Genomic DNA, 13,614 nt, shown 5'->3' on the forward strand with positions numbered 1-13,614 from the left:
TCGGGTAAGTCTGAGAATCGGCCAACATCTATTTTTCATATGTACCACGGGCGAAGCCGGGGCGGACCGCTAGTCTTATATATAAAATTCTCGTCTCACAATGTTAGTCTGCATACTCCTCCGAAACGGGTGGACCGATTCTCATGAAATTTTCTGTGCATATCGGGTAAGTCTGAGAATCGGCCAACATCTATTTTTCATATGTACCACGGGCGAAGCCGAGGCGGACCGCTAGTTATTATATATAATAAATTTTCAAGATATCAATTTAAGTATTATGGGCATAGTAAATTAATGAAACAAGAACGGTTCCTGAATCCTGTTACAATAAACATCATTTAAAAAGGATATTTATCCGCTGCAATTAACTGCGACCGTCTCTTTCAATATATTATCCAGCTACCGCGTGCCTAAAAAAATACATTCGAAAAACAATTTCCATTCTCCAACATGACATAATATTATAAATGTACACTGAAATTTATATATGCAACAGCGCTACAAAACACGAAATCCAGTTAACGCCGGCCAACGTCGGCTCGCACCAATTCGAACCGGTTCAAACCGAATTTAACCGGACAAAGTGCACGTTATTGCCCCTGGGACGCGGTGTCGGTGCACAGAATTGTGGCCGAATTATCATTCCGCGCGATGTTGAAGTATGATTGACTTGTAATTAATCTCAATGTGATATGATGAAGACTGCGAATTTTTTGTTATTTTCATGGTGGCATCGGTTTGATAAAAAATCACATCGGTGAAATGAAATGTATCAAATAAGTTCATATTTCAATTATAAAGTAAAGACTTAATGATAAGTCTAAAGACTTATTTTTCAGATACCACTTTATCAAAGCCCCGAGTTTTAGCAAGTTGTAACATTCAATTCGATTAACTTAGCTAGTTTTCTAATGAACATGCGATTTAAGAGAATGTCGCAATGTAAATTTTGTTGAAGATAATAAAAAGATAAATGAAAGCTCTAATACTAATCAATTGTTTTTCTTCCATTCATGATAATGCAGAAGGCTTTCAAACCGATTATGTTCATTCAAAAGCTGTAAATTTAATAAAGAAAGCGCACAAATAAGTTTTTCATTTCCATCTAGATTGAACAAGGTTGACGACCTGTCAAGTTGCATCCCATTCATAAAAATGCCTCAAATAATCATTTGCTATAAATAACATTTTGAAATGTCAAAACGGAGCAAAAATATCACAATCCGAAATTGAATTTTAAATGAAACAAGCTCCGCATAACGGTTGCTTTAACGTATGTACATCGCTTTAATAGGCTTTGCATTTTTTGTCTGCCATTTATTCATGCAATACTTTATGATATAATTTTTACATTTAAATTCCACTGTTTTACTGGGAAACGATGAACCTTTATAGATTTTTTATAAAGCGACGTTTAAAATAATCGCTGGTGTATTCAGGTCAATTATTTTAGTTTAAACTGCGATTAAAAATTATGAATAAATTATCTCTTACTAATTGTGTTTCCAAAGTACCTATCAAAAATTCTAAAAGCATTAAAAAACCCTGGATATCCTTTAACCTCTTAAAATGCATCCGTAAAAGAGATAGACTGCACATAGAAGCAAGGAAAAAGGAAAACAGAGATAATCCTATTATTCAAAAACGCTATAAAGACTACCGAAACTATTGCAATAACACTATACAAAACTTAAAAAACGCATATGAGAAGGGACTTTTAGAAAAATCTGAAGGTAGCAGTAAAAAGACTTGGGATGCAATTAAATATATCTGTAAGTTAAACAATAAAACATCGTCCAATTTTGACATTCTCAGCTCTGACCACAATCCTACGCGGGCTCTGAACAAAGTAAATGATCATTTCGTAAATATTGGTGAACAACTAGCTAAAGAAACGATGAAGCAAATCAATAAAACGGAGACGGAATTAGTTCAATTAGCTGCCAAATTAGATGAATCACATACAAACCCTGTTAAATCATTTTTTATAAACCCTACGAACGAGTCAGAAGTGAGTGACATAATTTCAAATCTGAAGAATGACTCCGCTCCCGGATGGGACGGAATAAATTGCCGTGTTGTCAAACTTGTTAAATCGGATCTTTCTGCACCCATTGCACACATCTGCAATCTCAGCATTTCCACTGGTAAAGTTCCCTCTCATATGAAATTAGCAAATGTTTGCCCAATACACAAAGGTGGAGATACTTCTACTTTAGCGAATTTCCGACCTATATCACTTTTAACGACAGTATCCAAAATAATGGAAAAGCTAATAAATAAAAGATTGCTTAAATTCCTGGAACAAAATGAAATACTTTCAGTAAATCAGTACGGATTTCGTAATGGCAAGTCAACGGAGGATGCCGTCACAAATCTGGTAGATTTCATAACTATGAGACTTGACGGCGGGGAGAAATGTGTGGGCGTCTTCCTTGATCTTGCCAAAGCTTTTGACACGGTGTCCAGATCCATCCTGCTGCGAAAGTTGGAGTTGTTTGGCATTAGGGGTACTGCACTCGACTGGTTCACGTCATACCTATCCAACCGAGAACAAAGAGTCTGCTTGGGAGAATACCATAGCTCTCCCGCTGCAATAAATTACGGTGTTCCCCAGGGCAGTGTCTTAAGCCCTACCCTCTTTCTTCTCTACGTAAATGGACTCAGTTCACTTAAACTCAACCAGGCAAAGATCTTTGCTTACGCAGATGATACCGCTGTGATTTTTCATGGCAGGTCTTGGAGGGAAGTATATAGCGCTGCAGAAACCGGAATGCAATCTGTTGCCAACTGGCTCCACCACAACTTGCTCAGCCTCAATATAGGTAAAACCAAACTTATGAATTTTAACATAAACAATAGGACCAATGCCCCGAAAGAATTATCCCTAACAATACATAGATGTGATAATAACACTACCAACTGCAAATGTACTGCTCTGGAAAATGTTACCTATATAAAGTATCTAGGTGTGATTATCGACAAACACCTTACCTGGAATATACAAACCGATTTAGTAAAGACACGTATCAGAAAATTAACCTACATTTTTAGAAAACTAAGACTAATTGCAGATATCAAAACGATCAAAATGACTTATTATGCACTCTGCCAATCTATCCTAAACTACTGTCTCATTTCTTGGGGTTCCGCCAAAAAATGTCATCTTATAAAAGTTGAGCGCGCGCAAAGAGCAATTCTTAAAATTATCTTTAAAAAGAATCTAAGATATCCAACCAAAGAATTATATCAAGAGGCTGGTATTCTAACGGTGCGTCAGTTATACATATTAGCAGTAATACTAAAATTTCATAAAATAGCTCCAAACACAATTATAACGAACGAGCGCTCTCGAAGAAATCCTACATGGAGGAAACATTGCTGTAATATGTCTTTTGGTAGCAGGGCTTTTATATTCATGGGACCTTACTTATACAACAAAATGAACAAACTACTAAATATCTTTCCTATGACCAAGTTCCGATGTAAAAAATTTGTTACAAATTGGCTATTTAATCTAAACTACTTAGAAACTGAAAACCTCGTTACCATAATTTCTTGATTAAAATATAAACTTAAACATTTACTGAATATTAAAATAAACATATCCACCCACACACATATACACGTACGCATATACACACACACACACTCTCAATACTTAAAATGGCAATTATTTGTTTAAAATATATACCTATACATATTTCTTTTTTGTTGTTCTGTTATGTAATATGATGAAAGAGATTGAGCCTCACAACACAGGGGATCCTAGTGTGGGGTTCAATGCAACATATGTAACAATATTATGTAAAAAATTTTTGAAACAAATAAAGAAATTTTTATTTTTTATTTTATTTTTTTATTTATAGCTAATTATCAATTGTTATTATAGCATTATCACAATATTCGGTTAAGTTATACGTGACGTGAATAAAATTGTTTTAATAACGATTAAGATTTATTGAATACATATTATAAACGAATTTATCCATAATTAGCCATAGATATAATATAAAAAAATCTATTCGAAATTCGCAAATCTATTTCAAATCTTTTTATATCCATTGATACGTCTGGTCGAATGTACAGCAATGAAATATTTCCAAAAAGAAATTTAAGGAAAAATATAAGTCCGCATTGGCACCAGATCTCGAATAAAGAACGCTTCATAGTCCGTAAAATATTTTCTATGGATCTGTTGAAATCTATTATCGAACGAATGAGCTCCGATTTTAATTTTTCTATGATAGAACCCTGATAAAACCGCCAAACTGCTGTCAAGCTGTCAGTTTTACCGCCGCGCCATTACGATTTTACTTTTTTTTGTGGAACAGGTAAAGATCAAAGTATTAATATTCCTTATCCTACGAATGATATAAAATAAATACCATAAAAATAACATTTATTAAAGAGGATGATGTTTTGATACTTTATCTTTGATTTTTGCTAGTTTAAAAAGAAAACAACATTTATAACCCATAATATTTTGTCGCACCACCAAACCGAGCATCATCAAACATTAGCTAATAATAACTTCCAAACTGAAAATCGAAGCGAATTTCGGACGAGTATCCGGGCATCATGTTCGCGCCATTTCCTGAGCCGCCATTACGCGACCTCACGGAAACGGCCGAGCGGCTGGCGGCGTGCGGAAATACGAATTTCGAGTGTGACTTGGCGCGAACGTCATTGCTTTTAGGCGGGGGGGGGAATATAAAATTAGCTGTTGATGAACTTGCAAATGGTTAGACCATGTGTTAGGGTACCTAATACCTATGTATATTCTATAAACTAATTTTTTTGAGTGAATAATAATATAAGTAAGAAATTTTTTGTTGTTACATAAAAGTTCTTAATCTTATCTTGCTAATAAAACTTTCTATAGAAAGATAGATAATCTTCGTCTTTTTATAATTGTAAATATTACTTGGTGTGGTATATTAAATTGTTAAATAAATAAATAAATAAATACTTTTGTAAAAAATCACTAATATTATGATTATAACAAGAATAACAATGCAAATGTTGTAACTCTCCAAATTACTTCGTTATTCTTTAACGAAAAAACTTTTTAAATTTGTCGTCTAATAAGTTCCTATCATAACGTTTTCTGACTGGCTACCAATGGAATGGAATGAAAAATTCATGTGGCACGTCAAACATTATCAACAAAAAATTTATAATCATTTTTTTTCTGTATATAAGAGAGATAAAGTGTAAAAACTCCAAATATAACAAATAATTTCAATTCAATGATGATGATGATATTGATGCGATTTTATCGGATCGAATGTTATCAATAACTAACAATACCTTATTATGGTTATAAATGTAACTGAAAGAGTCCTAGCTGAGAGTCCTAGTTTAACAAAATGTAATATTTTTTCAGCGTTCCTCTCTTATCAATATATGGTAAAACATACCTCCAAGTGCATAAACTATAAACATTACTAAAACGTACAATAAAAAGCCAACCATCAAAACGATTGCATCGCTCACGGCACACGTAACCGAACCGTCACTGCAGTGAATTCCTTCAGCTTTCGGAAAAAGCCGATAATCCTGCCGTGTACGCAAACTAGAGCCTCCCAGATTGCCTCCTGAATGGAAACGAATCGAAATTCATGGAACGGTGGCGAACTTAACATTCTAACCTTTTCTACAGTTAAATTTAGTTGAAATACCGTTTATTGGGCTGCGGTAAAAACCTGGATTTTGCGGACTTTTTAGATTTTAGGTAGCTTTTATAGCTCGTAATTTGAATGTTATTGGAGAAATATTTTTACTATGCTAACTTAAAACATCAATTTACATTTGTTTAATTTTCATGTTCTCCTAGTTTGTTTTCATCGATAATATTAGACCTTAAACTAACTTCAACTTTACTGTCTCATTAAAGTAATAAACATCATCAGCCCAATTTCTTCACAATCTACAGCTGTAGTAATGAGTTGTTTATATGCCTATGATTCTCAGAAAACGTACATAACTTATTTATTTAATTCAAATAACACCAATTTGACATTGACATTGACATTTGATGAAGCCTACAAAATACGAAGAACTTTTGCGCAAATAAAGAATTCAGAATAATTCCAGTAAATAACATAACATTCCAAGAATCGAAGCCAGTTCGCAAAACGATTGCAAATGCGAAGGTCATTTAAATACTGGGAAATATGTTAACATCAATAAATACTTGTTTAATTACGGTTGGCAATTAAGTTTCCTTTCAATCAATAACAAACGAAGAGTATAAATATATCATATACTTAGGTGTTTCTTCGAAAAATAGTTTTTACTAGTGTGCAAGCGTCTATTTCGATGGAAATTCGACAACACAATAATACTTTAATAACATATTTTTAGTTTGTAAGTATTATATCTATACCTACGTAATACATGTTTTACATTATCACCTATAATATAACCGAATCGAGTAGAAAACGTCCAAACACATTGTTAAATCACCTCTCCTTACCTCTAAACTTAAACCAATTCAATAGGGTTATATGCCATATTTCCTAATTTAAGCCATTACTTCTCTGTGGCCAGAAGTATTCACCCCTAACCTTCAACCTTGACATTTTACCGGTCATGCCATTTAACGACCTCTTAATAAAAATTATTGTAGGCAATACTACACAGCACACTTGATCATCTGTACCATTGAACTGTGAATGAAAAAACCTACACAAATAGCTTGAAAAGAAAATACGTGGGTTTAATTTTTAACTGAACCGAAAAATTGCTTTCACGTATTCATTCATTAATTATTTTGAATAACAATGTAATTTTGTCTCTGTCAGGTCGCTGAAAATTTTGTAAAATATTATTAGATTATAAAATGAAGTTCAAATACTGAAGTGTGTCTTTAATGAAAGTTATTAAGATGCAGTTCCAAAGATGTAACTATATTAAGTATGAAGTATGTAAATGAATACATTCGCAACATTTTAATTAAATAATTTACAATTAGAAAATGATGTTCACGTTTTGTGTACGGTTAGCATGATGCTCATCTTGGGTATTCTAGTCGAAATCGCACCGTAAATTTAAATTTGTGAAGGTCCCATAATATCTTATGTCTCTATCTACTTCTTTTTAGTCTTTAGTACTTCTATATCGACCTTTCTGAGTTTATTATTATTTTTCGTCCCGTGGAGATGCTACAAAAGATAGCCAACGTCCAAAACATGTGTCCCAATTAAACAAGGCTTACATTAGAGAGACTTATTTGAGATAGTTTCCTTTAATTACACAGTACAGTAAGTGGAATAGATGACAGTTGGAGTGACAGTTACTGTTCTGCAGAAATTTAAGTTTTTAATTAATTATACGTAATTTATTAGTTTAAAAAGTGCACAAAAACATTAATTCTAACACATACTACCTCGATAAATGTTATCTCAGTGTTCTGTTGTGTTATAGTGGACGTATCTCGACGGTTAACACAGCTGACAAACAGCTGATGTAACGGCTGTTACAATTAAACAGCTGATGAACACAAAATCATATTGGAGATAAGGTTGGAACGATTTATTTATAGTTTCTGGCAGAAGGCCTTTCGTTTTAATATAAATCTCATCCCTCCAACTATTAATATTAAAGATATCAAATATTAAAAAGTTCATATTATATCATACAATAACAACGTTATCTTCACGCCATCTATCTAGTCGATATTACAATAACTGGTGGATCAACTCTTATAAATCATTATGGCTAATAAATGTTCCAGCTGTGGTAAGTTCTTTGCGGCGACAGATGGCGCCAAATGTAACAAATGCAGCGTTACTTACCATAGGCAATGCTGTAACTCAAGCCCCGATACGCGTACAAATGCCAAATGGGTTTGCCAAAAATGCAAGCCGAAAAGCACTGCAAAAGCCTTAGACAATATTACCACACAAGACCATGATATTGACGAGTTCCAGGACGCAAATCCTTCTCGAAGTGATTCACCTTTACTTATACGTGAAATACAACTCTTACGATCCGAGTTATCTAGTTTCAGACTAGAGATATCTAAGCTTTCCGCACTTGTTTCCAACTTTGGCACTAGGCTAGACAATATAGAGGAGCGCGTATCGCAACTTGAAGCCGTTAATACGGGCACCGTGCACGAGCAGGAGCTGATTCAGCAAAATATTGAGTCTATTGATACATTAAAAAAGCAACTGAATGAATCGGAGCAAGAGAAGCTGTTGAACGATATCGAGATAACAAATGTACCGGAGGTTAGTGGCGAGAACTTGCTACATGTCGCTATTACGTTGGCGCAGAAGATCGGATTAACTCTCGATGAACGTGATATAGTGAATGTACATAGGCGTGGGGTACGACGGCGTGCTGAAGTTGAGAGCCCGGGCAGCGCGAGCGACGAGCGAGTGCGCGCGCGCCCCATCGTCGTGCGTCTCACGCGCCGGCATCTGCGCGACGAACTACTGCGTGCGGCGCGCGTGCGCCGCGGTGCCGACACAGCCAATACGGGGGTGGGGGGTCCACCGCGACGATTTTATCTTAATGAACATCTCACGTACACTAATCGTAATTTATTTTATTCAGCTCGCGAAAAACTGGGCCGGTCTAATAACTGGCGCTTTATCTGGACCCGAGGAGGTCGTATTTTTGCCAGGCGAGATAATAAATCAAAAGTCGTATATATAACTTGTGAAAAAGATATAGATGAGGTTTTTTGTTCTTAAACGATTTGGAAATGTTTGTCGTCACTACTTTTATTTTTATGTTCTATCTCAATATTATGAATACGATGTTTTATAATATGTCTACGTTAAATAATTTTAATAATGTATATGCGCCCAATTCAACTCATATTACAATAATTTTAACTTTTTATTTTTTCCTTAACTTAAAAAACTTCAATTTGAAATTTTATTTAGGTATAAAATCGAAACACATAATTAGTAATAATATTGTATTGCATTTTGGTGTTGTCCTATGTGAGAACAAACATCCTATTGATTTACTATTTCCCTCACTCTCGCAATATTTATGTAGTATCCTAATATATTATAATAACTTGTTACTTATATACACTGTATGGCTTTGTATTTGTTACTTGTTGGTCCTTAAGAACAAACAATTATTAATTATATTATTCTTGAACGTATGTGATAGCAATGTTTAATGTTAAGGATAAATTAAAATTTGGATTCTTAAACCCAGGATCACTCGGAACTAATCATGATGAATTTCTTGTGGCTATGTTGCGTCACTCCGTCGATTTGATGGCTATCAATGAGACGTGGCTACGCGAAGGTGAGGAAGGGCGCGCGCCTGTCGTGCCCGGCTACCGGCTGCGTCATGTGCCGCGTCCACCCAGCACTCGTTCGCGCGGAGGTGGTGTCGGGTTTTACATAAAAAAGGGACTATCCGTACAGGTAGTTTCTCATCCTGGACATGCCTTTCCGATGGTAGAACAGATGTGGCTTAAACTCGTAGTTCGTGGTAAAGTGCTGGTCGTGGGTACTGCGTATCGCCCTCCGTGGATGGACTCGGGGATGTTCTTTGAAGCCTTAACTGAAAGTATGGGAACTTTTGTGTGGTGTGATTATATCATTTTATTAGGGGACTTCAACATTAACACTTTAAATTGCAACCACTCAAATTTTTTAAAACTAGATACATTTTTGGGCACCTTTAAATTAAAACAACACGTAACCGAACCCACACATTTCACTGCTAACTCGGAGACATTATTGGACTTGGTTTGCACAAACGTTCCAGTATCATGCGTCACAGTAGACCACATCGGAGCCCTTAGTAACCACGCTTTTATTACATTCTTACTACATCTAAAAAAAGAAAAACCATTGACCAAGCATATTACCTATAGATCCATTAAAACTATCGACAACGACCTTTTTCAACAATCTTTAAATAACATATCGTGGAATAATTTACTGTTACTAGACGATGTAAATGACCTAGTGGCTGCTTTGACTGATATTATATTGTCTCTTTTTGATTTTTACGCGCCCAAAAAGATTATACATATAAGAGAGAAACATTACCCGTGGATAACCTATAATATGAAGAAAATTATGAACTGTCGCGATAAAGCCCAAATTAAAGCGCGGAAAACGAAGCTTAGTGCAGATAAAGACACTTACCTTGAATTAAAACACTATGTAAGGCTCGCTATTCATAGGGAAAAGGTGGCATATTTTGACACATATATTAACAATAATATAAATCGCCCGTCGATAATGTGGAAACATATTAAAGAGCAAGTCCAGATCAACACAAAAAAAGACACTATTTTACCATCCCACATTAATAACCCGGTTGAAATTAATGATCACTTTTTAAATATACCTGGCACCATACCTGTTGACCAGTCAACCCTTACCTACTATCAGTCTCATAGGTTCAATGACTCTGTATTTAAATTCAAGCTTGTCGACGAGAATACCGTACTTAAAACTGTGAATGAGATCAAATCTCAAGCTATAGGCGTTGACGATATCTCGTTAGATATGTTTCTCCTCACCTTGCCTAATTCGCTGCCTACTTTAACCCGTATAATAAATACATCTTTCCAGACTCATACATTCCCACACTCATGGCGTCAAGCAATAGTTTATCCTATACCTAAAAATAACCACCCAGATAGCCTGAAAGATCTCCGACCTATTAGTGTGCTTCCTTGTTTATCAAAGGTTATAGAAAAGCTTGTTCACAAACAATTAACAGAATTCCTGGAACTACATGACATCTTACCTGAGCAACAATCTGGCTTTAGGAAGCATAGAGGTACTGCTACGGCACTCATGGACGTTGTTGATAACGTGTTATGCGCTCAAGATGATGGAAAGGGCACAATCATGCTACTGTTAGACTATTCTCGGGCTTTTGACACAATCGACATTAACCTGCTACTTTGTAAGCTTGTATACTACGGGTTAGATGAGAATAGTGTGAAATGGTTTAACAGTTACCTGTGCAATCGTACTCAAACTGTCTCAGTCTTAAAAGAAGACGGAAGCAGGTCACTCTCGAATACTAGTAGTGTCCTTAGAGGTGTTCCTCAGGGATCAATTTTAGGCCCTCTCTTATTTATATTGTACAGTGCAGATGTTGTAAATATGATTAAAAACTGTAACTATCAAATTTACGCAGACGACATACAACTATACTACTCATTTCATCCTAATCAAACTCTTGACGCAATTACTCGAGTAAATTCTGATTTAAAGGATATAAATACATGGTCTGAACGTAACTCACTTATTCTTAACCCATCCAAAACAAAATTTATGATCTTAGGTAATCCATATATAATAAACAAAATTAATCAATATGACATAAATTTAATAATTAAAGACAGAAAAATTGACCGAGTACACGAGGCTCGAAATTTAGGTATAATCTTTGACGAGAACTTAAGATTCGAGAAACACATCAACACTACTATTTCCAATTGCTTTTATCGCTTAAAAACTCTATATAGAATACGAAAATACATTGACACATCTCTTCGCATTCGCCTCTGTGATGCGCTTGTACTGTCCAAGTTCAACTACGCTGATACTGTGTATGGGCCTAGATTGCTCTCACGGACCAAATCAGCAATTCAACGTGTACAAAACGCTTGTGCACGTTATTGCTGGAATATACCGCCACGAACTCATGTCAGTCCATACATTAAGAGTGCCAAACTTTTAAACATGGAGGCGCGTAGGCGTTTACATTTTGCCACACTTCTTTTCGGAATAATGCAAGCCAAAGTTCCACTTTATCTATATACTAAACTTGCTTGGATGGGTGAGCGCAGTGCCCAAAACTATGAAACAAGATTTGCATTCCAAAAACTAGCCATTCCTAGACACCACTCCGCAGCGTTCAGGGGTAGTTTCCGCTACAGTGCCACCATGTGCTGGAATAATCTTCCACCACCACTGCGCCAATTGCGCAATAAAGAAAACTTCCGTATAAAATATCGTAATTACTTATTGATCTCAGCTTCTTGAAGGCCTTGGTGGCACTGAAAGTAATTCCTTAGTTCCTTTTTCATATAGATTCCTGTGTTTGATTTTCATAAAATATTAGTTTCCGTTAGTTTATTCTAATATGCTACTGTTTTTTTATTGTTATTTTTCTTTTTTTTTTTTTTTTTTTTGTACGCTTTAAAAAGTTTTTGTTTGTTTTTAGACCTTCTTTACTTTTCTTTGGTTGTTTTAATTGTATTTTTTTTTTTTCTCTCTCATTTCTGATACTCGTTTAATTGTAAGTATTGTTAGTGACGTGTTTTATTAGTTTAATTTTGCTGTTGTTTCAATCTCGTTTATTTTTATTCTTATTTTTTTTGTATTTCGTAATTGTCAACTCCAAGTGTCATTAGGGGCCACTGAAAATCAGTGGCACGAATGGTTTTACTATCATTCGTGCCGAATACTGAGTTGGTCCCTTTTGTCAACGTGAAAATGCCCAGTACCTTCCCACATTATAGTATGAATACATTTTTTTTTTTTTTTTTTTTTTTTTGATGATAATAATTACTTATTGATGATAAATAATTTAATGTTTGTATTATATGTGTGTTGCTAAATGCCTATATTGTGTAAAATCTCATGCTCTGGTGTATTTGTGTTATGTTGACAATAAACGTTTATTTATTTATTTTATTTATAATTTAATTTCCCTCCGCACGTCTGGTTGTCTGGAAGAAATCGCTGCATAGCGATAAGACCGCCAATTGTTTGAATGTATTCCTAGGTTAAGTTTTATTCTGTAACTTCTAATAGCAAGCAATAAAGAATTAATAAATAAATAAATAAATAGTTTTATCAAATTACTATTATTAAAACTGTCCGTATAATATAATTAAAGTTCCCACATAATGCTGAAATCTCGCAAGATGATTTATCCCGACAGTGCAGGTAATGTTCCGTGCACATTAGTTGCACCTGCAGGCACACGGGCCATACTCAGGCACATAACTCAAACTTACTATTAACTTTAATGAAACACGCTTAAACTTATGAAGGAGCCGTACAGCTATGGGAACAACATTGCAACTCTTATTACGAAACTTCACTCCATTTCTTGTGGCTTCGGTTTATTTAAAAGATTTAAAGATCATTTCCCTAGAAGCACTTCACTTGTATTGCACTAATACATTTGCTTTGAAGGTATGGAATTTTAATACAGACAACTTTTCATTATAGATCATCTTTCAGTATCTAACTACACTGATACTTCCTTTCTGTTTTTCATGTGTATGTTTACACACTGGAAACATTTATTAAATATTTTAGTGCTGGATAACAGAAACCTCGTTATCGTATAAGACATTAAAATGAATCAACAATCATGGTTACAACTTCAGATTACAATTTTTTGTAGCAATCCGAAAAAAAAATTCAATACATACGTTTAACTACGCCATTGCGGTATAATAATAATTGCTCAAGAATTTAGAAATAGGAAAACGACGTGACGTTTAAAACAACCTTATTAACCACCTATTAATTGCAAAACGACACTCAGAACATAAAGCACTTTATCCACAAAATAAAAGAGTATTTACATGCATAAATAGAATGGCAAATGTTCAGCAATTTAACTAGAGTCAGCAGTGCATTTCGC

General features: G+C 34.8%; 2 protein-coding genes across 2 annotated transcripts in view; one reads left to right on the top strand and one right to left on the bottom strand.

Moving 5' to 3' along the window:
* Nrx-1 (Neurexin 1) overlaps positions 1-13,614 on the bottom strand; it is a 113,889-nt gene that overhangs the window by 35,121 nt on the left and 65,154 nt on the right. The window lies entirely within an intron of this gene.
* Positions 7,565-9,001, top strand: LOC149900423 (uncharacterized). Its single transcript, XM_090112771.1, has one exon. It carries the CDS (start codon positions 7,722-7,724, stop codon positions 8,706-8,708), a length of 987 nt encoding a protein of 328 aa, XP_089968897.1. The 5' UTR covers positions 7,565-7,721; the 3' UTR covers positions 8,709-9,001.

The sequence above is a fragment of the Colias eurytheme genome, chromosome 18 (genome assembly GCF_061535395.1).
Source record: "Colias eurytheme isolate Ceu_HAF_F1 chromosome 18, ilColEury1 Martin Lab GWU primary, whole genome shotgun sequence".
NCBI classification, from domain to species: Eukaryota; Metazoa; Arthropoda; class Insecta; order Lepidoptera; family Pieridae; genus Colias; species Colias eurytheme.